At 35.2% G+C, this 17,866-nt stretch overlaps 1 protein-coding gene across 2 annotated transcripts in view; it reads right to left on the bottom strand.

The window, feature by feature from the left end:
• Nucleotides 1-17,866, bottom strand: part of ITGAV (integrin subunit alpha V) — a 76,824-nt gene that overhangs the window by 27,295 nt on the left and 31,663 nt on the right. For both annotated transcript variants that reach the window (XM_016212598.2, XM_016212524.2), the window contains exons 5-14: nt 15,349-15,410; nt 13,402-13,447; nt 11,778-11,903; nt 10,620-10,664; nt 9,630-9,673; nt 9,482-9,538; nt 7,505-7,557; nt 6,912-7,114; nt 3,408-3,599; nt 1,052-1,097 (exon numbers count right to left, since the gene is read on the bottom strand). In XM_016212598.2, coding sequence (XP_016068084.1) covers nt 1,052-1,097; nt 3,408-3,599; nt 6,912-7,114; nt 7,505-7,557; nt 9,482-9,538; nt 9,630-9,673; nt 10,620-10,664; nt 11,778-11,903; nt 13,402-13,447; nt 15,349-15,410 — 874 coding nt within the window. The remainder of the gene's footprint in view (nt 1-1,051; nt 1,098-3,407; nt 3,600-6,911; nt 7,115-7,504; nt 7,558-9,481; nt 9,539-9,629; nt 9,674-10,619; nt 10,665-11,777; nt 11,904-13,401; nt 13,448-15,348; nt 15,411-17,866) is intronic.

The following is a 17,866-nucleotide window of genomic DNA, read 5'->3' on the forward strand; positions in this document are numbered from 1 at the left end:
GAATATTTACCATATGCATGTATTACTTCATTAACAGCCATTTAAAAACTGAAACAATATATTAGTTTTCCAAAGTTCAGAAGCATAGACTTAAACTCTATACAAAAACACAGCAGGCTCAGGACAGTGTGCCTCTCAGTCACGATAAATCCTGGAATCTGTGTGAATACACACTGCCCGAAAAGCCACAATCAAGTTGATCCATCACCAACTTGACTACACAGTTTCAATGTTAGTTTTCCTGCCATGTATAAACATGGCCCACAGAAGAGTAAACATCTTAACCTACCTGGGATGCCAGATGATAGCCTAAGGCAAGAGCAATTGATGAACTACAGAGAATAACAGCAAATATGCATAAAGCTGGGAAATACAGATATGTGGATGTACACATTGCTCTAAAAAGTATCTATTTTGGAAGTCATTACATACTATTCGGCCTTTAGAGTCACAGAATGTTGTGGAACAAACACCAGGCTAATTCCTTGCGTCTCGGAGGAAAATAGAAACTCCTATAATTTTCGAAGAGAGATTTAAGATGGAGGAGAATATGTCTAGACACGATTTCAAGAACAAAGAGGGAAATTCTAATTGTTACTTTTTAATCCTCAGCCGAGGATATTTCTTCCATTGCTTTTCAGAGAGAGTGGAAGGGGGGGAAGAGAGAGAGAAACATAGATGTGAGAGAGACGCATCGATCAGGTGCCTCCCACATGCACCCCGGACCGAGTATCGAGCCTGCAGCCGAGGTACGTGCCCCTGACTGGGACTGACCCAGAGGCCCTTCAGTCTGCGGGCCGACGCCCTAACCACCCAGCTAGGGCCAAAGGGGGAAATTCTAAATGCTTTTTGAAAGAAAAAAAATCTACAGCTTTCTCTATTTTGGTATCTCCTTGTATAAATACTGCCTGCCTGCAGAAAATCTTAAGTAGAAAGAATGAACAAATTTTACCGTTACTTCAAGAAAATTAAGCTGAAATTCAAACACTGGTACTAAACTATAAAATTTTCAATTAATTCAGAATAGTATAGGATATGGAAACGTGCTCACCTGTATAACACAGCTTTATCTACACCAAAAGCTCCTACAATTAAGTCTTAAAAGAGAGTAGAAAAAAATGTTAATAATAATCATTTTTTAAAATTCACATACCATTCTATAAAACTTTCAATACATACACTGAAGATTTAGACATACTCTCAAATCTATCTTCATTAGGCAGTTTAAGAAAATCTTAATTTAAAAGGCTAAAATATGAAAACTCGAATAAGCTATCATCAGTGACACACACTCATCATAAAACTAGTCTTTCATTCAGGTAGACAAAACCTTTTTCATGGATACTTAGTAAAAATTAACAACAATGGGGAAGGAAGTATAATCCCCAAACACACACACCGAAAAGGGAAAAGCTGTATAGATGCCTGTGGATTTCACAATTTCATTGTATATATTTTTTTCTTTATTTTACTTTAAGAAAAAAGCACATTACATCTATTTAGAATACGCAGAACTGATAGCAGATAGCACTCAAATCAACAAAAAAAAGAATTAGTTTTTATATGTAACAGGTAAAAATGATTAATAATTGGGAAAAAAAATGATACCAGAGCTCTACCTCACAATATAACCAAGCTAAATTTGAGGAAGCCCTGTCTAGGCAGAAAAGTACATGAAAAAACCATAAAGACAGGCAGATTGTATTATATAAACATTAAGAACTTCTGTATGCCCAAAAGAGCAAATGTGACAAAGAAATATACAGGGACAGGAAAAAGTAGGTTTGTAGTTATGAATGTACAAAGCACAGACTTTATTCGTGTACTATTATTTACTAATTATTATTATAATTTTCCATACAAACAACTATAAACCTACTTTGCCTCATGCTGTAAATCAGTTAATATCCTAAAATATGTCATTTTAAGGCACCTGCCACAGGTTAAAAAAAAAATGAATTAATGAAAGATAAACATCCCAGTAGAAGCAGAGAAAAAAAGACGTAAAAAAGAAATTCACAGAAGTAAATAGATGCAATAAACAAAAATGCTTACCCTCACTAATAATCAAAAACTGGAAATTAAGACAAAATAACATTTTCCACCTGTCATATAGTTTAAAGTTACTTTAAAAGGAACAGAAGCTGATACCCAATATGGGCACATATGTGCGAAAATGACCACTCACTAGTGATAAGTGTTTTAAAAAGCTGCAAAAGCTTCTTTTAGAGGGAGTGGGATTGTAATTTGACAATGTGTATCATCAAACTTAAAAACAAAACAAAACAGTGCTTATTTTTGACACAGCAACTCTAAAACTTTGTCCTAAGGAAATAATCAAAAAATAAAAACTTAAAAAAATAAGATGTATGCACCAGAATTATATGGAAGAATATAAATGCCCCAAAATAAGGTTAAATAAGATATATAGCCATTTGATAAAATGAAAAATATAAAATTCATGTTTTTAAAGAATAATAACATTGGGAAACATTTCTGATACTTTAAGTGAATAAAATATGCTATTAATAGTGCACAAGGCATAATTCTATTTTGTTAAAAAGTGTGTATGAATGTTAGAAAAAAGATTGCAAAATATGTTTTGCTGTATTTTCTAAAAGTTCTATAATTATATTGCATTTATAACAAAAAATATTCTTGAATTAACACTGATGTAGGTAAGAATCAACGTCATGTCCTATTTCTAAAAGGACTTCAACATACTTGCACATTGAGCTCATATTAACTGTTTCAACAACAATGGTAGTCTAAATTTTCTGCACTATATTTCACTTAAAGAATAGACCCATTATGATCTTAGGTCCATTATAATACTCCAAAGTATATACAAGCCAGAAAAAAAAAAATCTCACTTTCTGTACTGGCTCAAACCATTGGGCAATGTTGGGTAAAATGCCTTTTTCAATTTCTTTTCTCATCCAGAAAATGGTATAGGAATGAGCTGAGCTAGCTTATATTCTTCACAAGCCTTAATGAGATAATCCAATGAAATAATATACTTTTTAAAAAATCACAATGATTAGTCAGGTCCACAAAAATGTTAGATCACTGAAAACCGAAAAAACATGGCTAACATTCAAAAACCTAAAACGAGCATTTAGCTTTTGTTTATAACTTCTGCAGCATTTTTTTTTACTTCATTACAGACTTTAAGATAATAAAAGAAACTCAAAGTATGTGTTTTTTATTGGAAACTCCCAGGAAATAGAGCTGTCTTTACTTCATATCCCTTTCAGTAATGAGAACACCTTAAACAACAGTAGCGGCTTAAACAGTACTTGAAATACTTAAATGAAATAATTTATAACATAAATCAAAAGCACAATTAACTATTTGCTCTTAGGACTGAAAAATCTATGAAGCTCTATGCACTTCTAGGACAGCACCTGGATATCCATTTTTGTCTATGTCCGTGGCTCCTTTCATTGAGTAGCCGAAGCTTGGTGGCATGCTCTGGGCAGCCCACTTCCCTTCCAGGATTTGAGATGGCAGCGTATTCAGGCCCGTTGATCTTCCATTGAAAATATAAACGATTCCTTTTTTATCTTCACCTCCATATGGAGCAGCAATTGCAATATCTGTGGGGGAAAAGGGAGAGGGGACGGGGGAGGAGATGGAGAGAAGTTAAGAAAGGGAGAGAAGAAGGGGAAGGAGCAGAAAGGAAAGAGAGAGAGGAAGGATGGGACAGAAGGAAGTCTTAGTACTTCATCATTATTTATGTGGCGCTCTTAATATTCATAGGACCCATTTATCAAGATAAATATTGATTCAAAGTTCAGCAGTGTACTCTTTATTCAAAAGCAGCAAGCTAATTCAAAGAAATTCAAGCAGAACTGTATGGAAATGACATTAATTTGGAGCCAGATATTCTGGACCTGACCTTGGAAAAGTCAGTTCATTTTTCTGGACTTCAATTACCTCTTCCTTTAATGGAGGAGAGGGTGACATGTCAAAACATTCCTCTAGCCCAGCCGGGCGTGGCTCAGCGGTTGAGCATGGACCTAGGATCCAGGAGGTCGAGGTTTGATTCCCCGTCAAGGAACAAGCCCAATTTCGGGCTCAATCCCCAGTTGGGGGCGTGCAGGAGGCGGCCGATCAATGATGACTCTCTCATCACTGATGTTTCTATCTCTCTCTCTCCCCCTCCCTTCCTCTCTCTGAAATCAATAAAGAGATATTTTTAAAAAAACAAAAATAACATTCCTCTAAGGTTCATTCTAGCTCTCAATATTCTAGCTAATTTAGTTGGGCATGGTTTGGGTTTGTTGTTGTTTTTTTAAGCAGAAGTCAATCTGGCTCAGAAACTTGAAAGTTAGGAATTCATCCCAATCTTGCTCAACTTATACTGAAATAACATAAACAAAAAGTCTGGAATTCTTTTAAAAAACAAACAAACAAAAAACAAATGGTCACTCTGACCTTTCCTAACAGTACAATATTTTACAAATATGTCCATTTCCCTCTATCCCTGCTGGTACCACCCTAGACAAACCATTCTCACCCTTTGTCTGGACCTCTAAAGCAGACTAAGTGGCCTCCTACTTCTATTCTTTCCCCTATAACCCATTCTCCTCAAACCAGTCAAATGTCAGTATCATGTCACCTTCCTTCTTTAAAAATTCTTCAACTATTTCCCAAAGCGTTCAATACTACCTGGCTTATCCAGTGATCCCTCCTCTCCCCACCCCCCACCCAATTCTAACCCTCACTCACACTTCCTACCAATCCTGGACTTTTTCTCTCTCTTAAACACACCAAGCTGGTACCCATCTCTGGGTTTATACTTGCTGTTCCTTTCTGCCTTAGCAGCTCTTGCTTGAGAGCTTTCCAAGCTTTGCTCCTTCTATTTGTCCAAATCACAGACCAAATGCCATGTTGTCCGAGAGGTCCTTCCTGGCCACACTACGAAGCAATGCATTCTTGTCTCTCAACCCCACTTTCTATCTAGACACTATTATATTATCTTGTCCTTTTGTTGTTGTTGTTTCAAACCCATAGCCTTATCACTATCCGAATTTCCCCACTATGTGTTTACTCTTTGGCTCTTCCACAAAACAAGCTTCATTAGAACAAAGAGGTGTGTGTGTCCCTCTTGTCTATGATGGACCAGCCCTTCCAAACTGTCTCAATTTACTTAATGTACCCAAACGTTTTCAGCCTCCTCAGTGCAGCATCCCGAGACAACAAAGACAACCCGATTATTCACCTTTTATATAGAACAATCGTGCCCAGAAATATCCCAAACACTGTGGTGATTACATTCTAGTATTTACCTGTTTACATAAGTTACCCACACTGATGCTAAATTCCTTAAGGACATGGATGGGCTCTAACTTATCCTCTCATTTTTGGCACCTAGAACAGTTCTTGGCCTGTGATAAGCACCAACTAAGAATTTGTTATCCTTTTAAAAAGTAGTATTTGTTTAAATTATGTTAGTATTTAAGTTATTCTTGTTCAAGTTTCAAAAGATAAACATAACTTCCAAATTGACATAAGCATTAAGAAAATATTGATTAAAATATAATTTTCCAACAGAAGATGGCTGTAGTATTTTTTTTTATAATACATCTTTATTGATTTCAGAGAGAGGAAAGGAGAGGGAGAGAAAGAGATAGAAACATCAATGATGAGAGAGTTATTGATCGAGCCTGCAACCCGGGCATGTGCTCTGACCGGGAATCGAACCCTGATCGCCTAGATCCTAGGTCAATGCTCAACCGCTGAGCCACGCCTGGCTGGGCGATGGCTATAGTATTAAAAAACTATTATAATAAAAGTGATCTTTAACTTTTCTAAGACTCTCAATACTTAATACATTCTAATCACCTTCTCTCTTGCCTGGCATCTGTCTAGTAAGGAGAGTCCTGCTTTTTCATGCAATCAATTGCTTCCTTTGATCCTTTTAGTTGCTCTTTTCAGTGCGTTTCTTCCCCCCTCTGCCTTTCTGGAGGGCTATTAAGAAAAACTGTACATAATTGTGGAACCTAACTTCCTTGTTTGGTTTTCAGTATCCCTCTTGATGATACCTGGGTTTTCCTGGTGGGTACAGGTAGAAAGAGAGGAATATAGGAGCGTAACAGAGGGCTAATGTCATCAGGTTTGAACAAAGAAAAGTACTACTTGGGAGATACGTCATTCATATTTTTTAAGTTTTCTTAATTTATAACTTTCTTTAAATTTTAAGGGGCATATCCTTATTTATTGTTGATGATACAAACGAACAGTTCAACTCTCTATTCTGTGACTTTTAGAAAGGTTTTTAATAGTATTCTTTTTTTAAAAAAATCTTGGTAATGTGTAATCTATATTTCATTCTGTAATAAATGCCAATTTAGATTTTTAAAAATATCTACAGCTATTAATTATTAAATGGGACTATTATAAAACAATGAGCTTAACTTATTCCTTTTACTTGCCCTCATGAAGAAAGATATAAGCCCCCACAGAATATTTTGGAGAGTCACAACAAAGTTACAGCTTTAAAAATATTTATGGCAAATCACAGCTCTGAAGTACATATTACAGTCAGCATTACCCTGACAATGTGCCTGGGAACATATTTTACACTTATACCCAAATGGACGGTAGAGGGCACTGTCGCCAAGCAGGAGACAAAATCACCAGCTCATGCCAAGCCAATGCAAGTCCCTTTCAGACATTAACTATTCCAACATTCAATTTGGGGCTGCATGAATAATAACTCATAAGAATCAATTTCTGAAATTTCTGCTCTGATTTTTAAGGAAAAAGAGCAACTTGATGTTCAACCTAGTGTTAGTTACTGTCACTCAAATTCTTTTCAGAAGGTTTGCTCATGAGGGTTCAGAACTTTTCCAACTGGACACAGAAAATCAGGGACCCATACAGTTGCTGGACTTTGACCTTACCGTTGAAGCCATCCTGGTCCAGATCTCCCAAAGGTGCAATGGCACTGCCAAACCTCGCAAAGACCTCAAAGCCATTCAGCTTGGTCATCTGGAAGTCTCCTGAAGCTCTCTGCAGAGACACTGAGACCTGTCCCACCTCTTGGAGTTTGCCGTCAGAACCACGGTCCATGAACAAAGGTGCACCGATAAACACATCTGCATAACTAAAAGAACAGATTGTTTTTCATGAAAGCAAGATTAAATTCCACCTATTAATAATCACTTCCTTATTAAAATTCTGTTTCCTCTTTCCACATCTCTCATAGCCACACTGAAGCATAAAATGATCATTTCATATTTGAAAGTTCCTTCAACTCTTTTAAAACTGGGTAATTCATAAAATTACTTTATTCCTTCATATTATCAAAGCTATCGAAAGAAATTATGAAAAAATAGAGGTTTCTTAGCATCATGATAAGCTGCTTCTTCTCTGGTTCCTTAAACAGAAAAATTAGCAGGAAAGGGAAAGAGGAACAGAAGAAATGTTTCATTTTAGTAAAGAGTTCATAAACATGAGAAGAAAACTGTTTCTGGAAACATTTTTTAAAACTTACTCATCCCCATTAATGTCAGTGGCAGCGACAGAAAATCCAAAATATGCAGCCATCTGGACAACAAGAAGAAAATGAAATGTTTACATTCCATTCAACTAGTTTAACAATTGATATTTGTAGTATATTTATCAAACAGAAGGGGTTATTTTTTTTCCTCTGCATATAGTGCTTCAGTCTAAATTTCTTCTCTTTTGTTTATTCTACCAACACAATGACAATCAGGTAATGAGGCTTGTTTATTTTCCTAGATTTATAAGTAAAACATATCCCATGTATGTCACTTCATTGACTTCAACACATACCATTTAAGTCCAAGTACAATCAATGCTCCTTCCCAGGCCTAACCGACTATCTCCCTTCCTCTCCACTATCCGAAACACACCAGACAGACACACTACCAAAAAGACATTCAGTCACAGAAAGAGGTTTTACTTGAATCCAAGAAGTTATAAATGGATGTCTATGCAGTAAAGATAATAGATAATAATTACTAAGGGGTCATAAATGTCTCTCTGTATGTGAAACTATTACAACTTTAAAGAAATTACTATTTGGAAAGATATAAAAGGTAGTTCATTTTTGTCTCACAGCTCAACTGGTTACATGCCGGTGGTTTTGCTTCTGATTAACACACAGCACAAATGGGTTTGGGTTTATCATGGGCCCTTTATACAGAGAGAGGAGGAATGTCCTCTCCCGGCCACAGGAGACCGCTGGTCATCACAGACAGAGCAGCCTGGCTAGAAGTCCATGTGAAAAGGGAAAGTTCTAAAGAGAAGCCAACATGCAAAGCAAAACTAGGAAAGATGACAAATTACAGATGAACTAAGGTGAACGATAAGCCAACAAACCAAACACAGGAAAGTTGGCAAAACTTCCAGAATTTGATTAGCAGAGGTACCAGGAGGAAACGATAAGGGAGATTCCTACGCCACCTATTCCGGGTTGACACAGTGTCAGCGAGGAAATGAAAGACACGCTCTGCATCCGATGACAAATCAGAGCGTGTGGAATAAAGTGTACTGTCCGTGGGGCACCACGCTGACCTGACGACTGGAATCTGACGGAATTCTATGCTGGGGCCTTGTTCTCTCAGGGTGCTAGGCCTGAAAGTATAAGGAAAGGGCGGCACTTAACTGAGACAAGTTTTGTCCTGGGCGCTAGGACTGAAATGTTTTCACATCTGGTTCTCACCACAACCCCACGAGGAAGTTGCCAGTGTCCCTACTTGTACGCCTGAGACATGGGCTTTACGGTGGTAAATCCCGGTCCAACGCAGTAATCCTGAGCTCGGGGAGCCAGCTCTGTCCTAACGGTCCCAGTGCAAAGCCCAGGTTTTCCCCACAAGAGAGCTGAGAATCGTAGACTATACACAGGAGAAGCTGCTTGAGGTGAAGAAGCCACCACAGCACATATGGACAGCCACCCTGCAGCAAGCCCAATGGCCGGTCGCTGCAGGCCAGTCCCCGCTGTGCAGCACCCTAAGGCTCGCACAAATGGGAAGAGGTTGCTGGGACCTTGGGTCTAGCTCCTCACACAAAGCCCAGCCATCTCAAATGAGCAAGAAGTGGGTACTAATTAACTTTTCCTTTACCATTACTAACTTACTTAATAAAACTGCATCTAGTAAAATTAAAAGGCACAGATCCTTCCTTAAAGGAGAAGCTAACGTCATCAGCAAAGAAAAAGTACGTTTTGGTTTTGTGTGTAAGCAATTTGATTTTGTATTTCCTTTATTTAAAAAAAAACTAGCCATAACATGCAATTACAAAAAGTATTTGCTTAAACAAATTACTTTGGTTAAAATAAATATGAAACACTTAAAGCCTATTTTATATCTGTAATAGTTAATATTAAACCAATATTTATTATACATTGAATATTAAACCATTAGGCTATTGCCAAGAAAAAGTTTAAGACATTAGGAAATGCTGCTATTAAGATGTTGAGTAAAAAAAAAAAAAATTAAAAGCATACCTGCTCACCAGTAAAATTGTATAAGGAGGACATGTTTTTCCCATCATAAATATAAACCTGTGCAGGAAAAACAAAAGTATATGAAATATAGGAAAATATAAGATAACCCACAGAGTTTTTTTTTTAAAACACCTTTTAATTTCCCTACCATTCCCAGAGTCCTCGCTGCTCTTGGAACTCCTGAAACAAAGTCTGAAAAGAAAAAACTTAATTACTCATTTTTAAGACCAATGGGAACGGAATATGTCAGAAAACTCTAAGTTTTGTTATTTCAGTAGATAAGAGATTTTTAAAAGTTGGTACTCCGTAATAAATGACCACAGTATACTTTTAACCACAAAATCAAATAGGTACAAAATATAGAAAGATTCATGAGGACCCTCAAGTAAATACATGTGTGTCCTCAAGGCATCGGTAATCCGGTTAAAAAAGGACAGGTAAGATAAAGTGACCTAAGAATGAAGAAAAGGTACATTTACAGTAATGAAAACCAACACAAAGCCAATGAAATAGGTAAAGGTGGCAGTTACACTGAAATGTGAGCAAAGTCAGTTAAAGTCTATGATTTCCAGACTGAGTTCTGGAAGATGACCAGTGAACAGAAAGAGGAGAGAGTAACAACCTCACTGTCAGCCCAGAGAGGTTACAAATTATGCTTCCAGGAAAAAGCAACTAAGCCTCTCCCTGGGGACTGAATCTGCAGAAAGAAATAAGGAATCCTGCAAGTGCTGGGAAAGTGGCAGATGGGGAAGAGACTGGGGCCCCAGCACGGGCTCCATGTCAGGGGGAGACTGAGGTCCCCAGCACGGGCTCCATGTCAGGGGGAGACTGAGGTCCCCAGCACGGGCTCCATGTCAGGGGGAGACTGAGGTCCCCAGCACGGGCTCCATGTCAGGGGGAGACTGAGGTCCCCAGCACGGGCTCCATGTCAGGGGGAGACTGAGGTCCCCAGCACGGGCTCAATGTCAGCCGCTGCTCGCGGAAGCTTACCATAGACCCAGCTGATGTCAGCTTACTAAGGTCCCCTCATTCCTCCTGTTACATTCTACAATAATGGTTTCAAAACTCTTTAATTGCTGAAGTGTTTCAAAGCTACTGTTTCAAATGCTTAGCCCAAATTTTTTAAAAAAGTTCATACCGTCTATGCCATCACCATTGAAATCGCCAACAGCCACAGAGTAACCTAAGCAGAGAACCAAAAGGCAAAACACCATCAGGGCCAGTTATTTGCAGCATGCTCGCTGCCTCAGCTTTCTCTGACGCTATCTTCAAGGAATTCCTCTCCTTATGTAATAATTTGTCCTCTAGGGATAATATATTCATATGTGCACGATACATGTACCTTAAAGAAAATAACTGAGCTAAATGTTCCAAGAGTATAACTCTATTAGAAAAATAAAACTTTTATCAACTTTACAAAGGAGTTATTTAAAAACAGGGTAAATTTGCGATTCATCATAAAGTAGCAACAAATAACAGATTTTCTCAATCAGCAAAGTACTGTTTCTGTCATGTATACTTGGTTCAATGAATAAGAGAAATGTAAAAGGAGAACACAAGTTGCACTAGTCGGTTTGGTTCAGTGGTTAGAGTGTCAGCCTGCAGACTGAAGGGTCCCGGGTTCGATTGCAGGCTCCAACCCCTGCGCACGTGGGAGGCAGCCAATCAATGTGTTTCTCTCACATCAATGCCCCCCATCCACTCTCTCTGAAAAAGCAATGGAAAAAATATCCTCAGGTGAGGAGTGAAAAAAAGACAACGAGAGAGAGAATAAAAGTTAATAAATCCTTAAAACCAAAACTATAGTTTAATACAGTGAATAATAAAAGTTTGAGAGTCAGACCACCTGAGTTCGAATCTCAGAACATCAACTTATACATGCGTGACTACGCGCAAGTTATTTTGCCTCTCTGTGCTTAAGTTTCTTTATATAAATTGGGAACAAAAACAGCACACCTTCATAGAATTCTTCTGAGGATTAAATGAGTTAATACTGAAAAGCACTTAGTACACTACCCAGAATACAGTAAGCCTATCTTAAAGGTTATCGATTATTATCATGGTATAATCAATCATGCTCTTAAATTTCAGCTACTGAAATATAACACAACCCAAGTATTCAATAACATTTTGAAATTATATGTCCCATATACATATATATATATACATATATATATATACTTTAAACCTTAATCTATTTCACATAAAAGATTTTCCTACTTAAAGCAGCATGTGAAAATACAGGACAAATCCACCCCAAGTACAGAAAATGAATCCATATTTTGGTTTCACCTACCCAAATAACTGTCATCAAAAACAGCTTGTGCAGTCCGAGTTGCTAACTGGTTATTATATTTGATGCTATAAACTTTGGGGTCATATTTAGATACAATTTCTGCCACTTGATCCGATATGAGCTGACCTGAAAAATATACATAGAAAAATAACTTTCTAATGGGAACTTTATGATGCAGATGATGGATGGCACCTCCATGAAAGAAAATAGTATTAGATATTAGTATTTCAAATTATTAGCCTTAAATAACTCTCCATAATATTAAATCTGAAATTTTATATTATTTTTAAGTCACAATTATTTCTTTTCAACCTAGTACTTAAAATTTGTCTCTGATAATAAAAATTTCTGAGTACAGAATTTGTCTTAATTCACTAAAAAAATCAATGTTAAACAAATGGAATAATAAAATCAAGGGCTGTTTCCCAACCAAATCCATAAGAACTTGAAAAATCAACTAAAATAATGAAACATTTTTACCTTTATAATAAGAATAATTGGTTCAACTGATTTCTTTAATGAATTATTTGGACACCTTTATGAAGCAGCTTGATGGGTGAGCACTTTTCTTCACAATCTCAAGTTACAAGGTAGACAAGAAATCTAGACAACTATACAAAAATCAGACTGAACCCTGCCCCAAGAAAGGTTCGCTGATATATCAAATGCCATCTCCATAACATGAGAAAAATAATCTCTTCATTTCTGCTGTTTTAGAAAGAAATTCATACTAGCTAAAGACTTCAGTCCTGTTCCAATTTGTCCAGTCGCGTAAGTTGCATTATAGGGCAGAAACACTTTGTCTAGGTTACTACTTTATACTGTGTCTAAACGGCACCTGACACATAGGAGGGAATTCAATAAATATTTATTGAAGCAAAGAACACAGGAAAATTCATCACCTCTTTGGAATAAAACATCATCATTTTCTCTGTTCTTAACAGAGACAATTGTGAGATCTATGGAAAAATTTACTCTAACATCTTTATTCAGTGAAACCTGCTGTTTTTAATCTTGTTAAAACAAAATATTCTCTGCCCAGTCACTGAGTCTTTTACATACCATTTATAATGAAACGCCAATGGACATAATATGAATAGTACCTATATCTCTCCTAATTTATAATAAGAACGTGCAGACATTGTGCAATATTCAATGTATTAAAAGAACAAGTCACTTAAACATGTTCACAGCTGTGTCTCTTAAAAAGGCAGAGTTCACAAGCAGTCCTGACTGAGAATCACAAAATCTATCTTTGGTTCCCACACATGCTAATGAGACACTTCTCTTCCTTCCAATGAATGACATATCTGGCAGTAAAGAAAAGTAAATCTATTAACAGGATCAATAATATTTATTTTCTCATGTGCAATTAGAACTATTTTTGTTTTTACTGTAAAACTGTAAACTCAAGTACAATTTTTCTAAATCATTCCATTTTTCAATATATGTATAATTCACAGAAATTCAAAATTTGTAGTTTTAGTATGTCTGTCATACTGATCCCAGTCTTTGCCTGATTTTTCTTTAAAATAACCTGAAAAAATTTCATAGGCACCTGATAAGACAGATGAATCTTACTTAACACAGTCAATATTGGGTAATTTAAATAGTATTAACCTACCTTGCCAATAAAAGCTACCAGGACCACCAAGAAGTACTCTGTCAGCCTAGATTAAATCAAAAAACAAAAAGATATGTATATAAAAGCAGGTATTTTTAAAAATTGAAAGCAATCTAATAAACATAAAAGCTACATCTACGTATACATATGAATATAACATGTAATATATATTAAAGCAAACAAAATCATAAATCTCAACCTCATCTAACTCAGGTTATTATTTTCATTGTATCTTTCCTAAAATACAATTTTAAAATGAAAAGTTACAATATATCCATTTAATATATAAAAATAAACATATACATTAGATTCTGTGGATCTTTGCTGCTTCACAAACTTGGTACGAATTACCTACTGCAAAGCATTACAGGGTTACAATAAGGAGAAAAGTCACTCCTTAAAACTGTGTATGACATTTGTGACCACACAGGCATTTAAATGTCCTTTCTAACAATCCTTAAAACATTTTTCAGCTAAAGGAAAATTTTTAGTGACCTGTGGATCTAAACAGGAGTGAAGTGTGAATGTACATTTTTCAGGGTATATTATATATACAAGTTACACCTAACTAGCATTTCTTGTATCTCTAGTAAACTGTAAGTATCTAATTCAAAGTATTTAGTGTTTAAGCATAATATTTCAGAAATTTTTTGTTGGAGGTTAAAAAAATCATTTCCCCCTCCAAATGTTCATACAGCCCTCTCTAGCTTTCAACAATCTCCTGCTCTGGCTATGTAATAGATACTTCTAAGTTGTCCGCTTTAAAATGACCACTTTTTTTCAGAAATTAGTTGAAGAAGGTGAACAGGTAATTTAGCAATGATTATTCACCATATGAGAATATTTCTAGGAATAGAGTTGTACAGGCATAGGTACAGAAAACAAATCACTTTTTAAAAAATACAGTACCTATTAACATAGGTATTGTCCATATATATCATGCAAGTTTATACCTAATATTTATTAACATAGTTTATCTCTTTGTTTTGTTTCCTTGAATTTTGAAACTGAGTAAATTTTGAATTATGAATTTCAAATTGATTAAAGTGAAACCAATTGCTTAGTAAGGAGAGCTAACTATAATTATCAGTCCCCATTTAAAAAAATTTTTTAATAAAATATAATTTTAAACAATGCTTTATTAGTTTTTCTGAATATGATTATAGTTGCTGTTAATAAGTTTAAGGCATTCTTTCTCCCATTTTCTAAGAAAGCCATATTAAGCTTTCCAAGGAAGCTCTGCTTTTAATCCATCAACATACTTTTGAGACTTCGCTAAGAAGTAATTAATATTCTCAATTTGATATTCAAAATGTTCACACATCCCACCAAAAAATAATCACACACAAAAAATTACAAAGGAAAGTACTCAAGAAAATTTTTCTTTGAAAATGTAAACGCAATTCATTTTAGAAAAACAGATAAAAGCTATCAATTATGGAAAGCATATTAGCTTAGTTAAAAATACACAGAATTCTGAATATATGACCTACTATTATATTAATTTGCTTCAGCTTTACTTGGTGCCTATAGGCAACAGATGGCAAATACGCATGTTTCTCAGCTTTTATGTAACTAAACTCTACTTTTGTAATAAAGCTCCCACTGATAACTTTGTAAAAAATCAACTTCAATCAACAACAGAAAACTTTAATATTCTAGAAATTTATCTAACTGGAAATTTTAATATTAAGTCATAATAGTTATCTATCATCTACTGAGGAAATTTTCTACTGTCCTCCATCCCATTTTGATGTCAATTTCAAATAAGCAACATCTAGGGAAAGAATGCAAAGAATATCAAAATACATGGGTCATCTTTATTAGCTGTTTTCATAAAGCAACTAACAGTTATAGAGAAGCTAAAGTACTGACCAATTAATTTTTAACTATGATTCAGATAAGAAGGTAGATTGGAATCTTGTTTAGTCTTAAATAAGAACTTACTTTAGTAAAATCAATGCTGAATCCTCCTTGACAAAATCCCTGTCCATCAGCATCAATACTTTCTAAAATAAAAAGATTGGAAATATACACAAACCCAAAAAACAAACAAACAACACAAAACAAGAGAAAAATCTGAAATCACTGTAATATAAGATAATGTACTAGTTTCTGAAAGTGTTCATTCACTCAGGCACTTACTGAGTTATCAAATTCTAAAAAAATAAGTATGCTTGTTTATCAGCACTGTTTTCTCAGATATGACAACAGAGAGACATTAAACCACCTGGACCAGTCATTTACCAGGGAACAGAAAGAAGGAAGGTGGTGAATTTAAAACTTCTTATTTTAAACCACAAACCACAGCAAGATTATATTTTATATCACAGCCCGAACAACCCAACATACACATATATAAATAAAATAATTTCACAAACAATATTAGTATTATTATGTATAACATAATCTAATGTTTTGTCTTTCATTATATTTCATTCCATTTTTTTTAAATGATTGGTTATGACCCACTATTTTGATTTCATAAAACAATGATGAGCTGTGATCTGTGAGTTAAAGACTCCAATTTGAAATTCCTGTTTCTTACTATTATTATCCTACAGTTAGTAGGCCTTTGCACCAGTAAAGAGGTACATACATTTCTAATTCATACATTTCCTGTGTACATTTTATAGCCAACAACAATAAAAAAATCTATATATAAAAAAAAAAAGATGTAGTTCAGAATTTCAGGAGATAGCCAGAACCTAAATGAATGTTCTATGAAAAGCAAAATATAAACCGATCCTCACAACACATTTAGTACTGGTGTCTAATGAAAGTGAACATCTTTAAAAGTGACACTTTTAAGTTTTTCCAAATGATAATAGACTCAATCATTTTATTCTCTTTTTTTTGTAGTTCTCACAGAAAGGGATGATTTCTGGACAGCAGGTCAATTAATTGAAACTAAATTTAATCATGAGTAATATTGTATCTAGAATAGAGGTAAGAATGAACCTTAAAATTAGTCCTTATTTGGAAGATAACAAGAAACAATGAAAAAACATTACTTCTCAATTATCAAGGAATTTTCTTAAATTATTTTTCAATTACAGCTGACATACAATATTATATTAGTTTCAGGTATACAACAGAGTGATTAGACATTTATATACCTTATGAAGTAATCATCCTGATAATATCAAGGAATTCTTGTAGACAGTGTTACAATATATAAATAATTACACTATAGTATTATTGTATTTGCCACCCAAATAGAGGAGCCAAAAAAATCTCCTTTAAGTCATTAGGACAATTTGCAAGAATTTCTATCAAATACTCCCATCAAAAATTTTGAACCCATTTTAAAAACTTGGGAACTACCCCAAGATTATACACTTAATATCTAAATTTAGAATTTTTTTTAGAAAATACCCTGAAGAGTATAATGCAACTCTAACGTAAAATTTTCTAACCAAGAGAGACTGGGGAATGTAAGGCTGGGTTTTCCAGTATCTAATGAATTCATACTAAGGAATTCTGCTCTGACCTCAAGACAGCCGTTTATTTCCTTTATTCAAGTTGCATCTGGGGAACTATTTCAGGCTATTTATAAGACTATACAATTATATACTTTATATGGTTTTCCAGAACATCCGGCTAGAAAACATTACTGTCCTTTAAAATCTTTTAGCAGGTACACATTAAACTGAGTATTTATGCCAATGTTAAGAATTTTATGCTGACTATAACCTACTTCAGTGAAGGCTTTTGTTTTTATTACTATGGACAATATTTCTCCCACTTGCTAAGCCTGACAATATTAGCCATAATAATATTATTGATTATGATAGTAAGAGCAGCTAGTATTTATTAAGCCCTTACTGTGAGCCGGGTACTATTCTAAAGCATTTTCCTTGGCATTATCTTTTTAAATCTTTACAGCAATCCTATGAAAGATACCATTATTATTCATAATTTACAGATAAAGAAACTAAGGCTTAAGGAAGTTAAGCAACTCAACCATGGTCAAGTAGCTAGTAAATAAGAGAGAATGGATCTGAGCCCAACCCTGTCAACACCAGGAGGCTGCAACACTTTAAATCAATAAGGTACTTGTAATTCCCTGAGTAACAATCAAGGGGAAGGAAAAGCCAACCAGAAATTAAAACAAAGAAAAATCTATGTACATCATCATCATCAGAAAGTAGACAGAAGGAACAAAGGCTCAGTCTGAGCACTGAATTCAAAGAGTATTTGGGTCATGTGATTTGTGGCTCCGGCACTTTTAGAACAGAAAGACGTGTGGCCTGTTGTGTAATGGCCAGGATGGTCATAGATACAGTTATAAAAAGCCCAAAGCAAATATGATTAGTAATAAGCTAAGTTTTTTACAGACAGCAAAGTTCCATGCCCAGGGTGTCCACATAGGTCATGTTAAAAACAAAAGCAAAAGCAAACAACAAGAATCCCCTCAAATTACCACCACCGAACAAGCAAAGTAACCAAGAAGTTGGCAATG

Source organism: Miniopterus natalensis, chromosome 8 (genome assembly GCF_054644295.1).
Source record: "Miniopterus natalensis isolate mMinNat1 chromosome 8, mMinNat1.hap1, whole genome shotgun sequence".
NCBI classification, from domain to species: Eukaryota; Metazoa; Chordata; class Mammalia; order Chiroptera; family Miniopteridae; genus Miniopterus; species Miniopterus natalensis.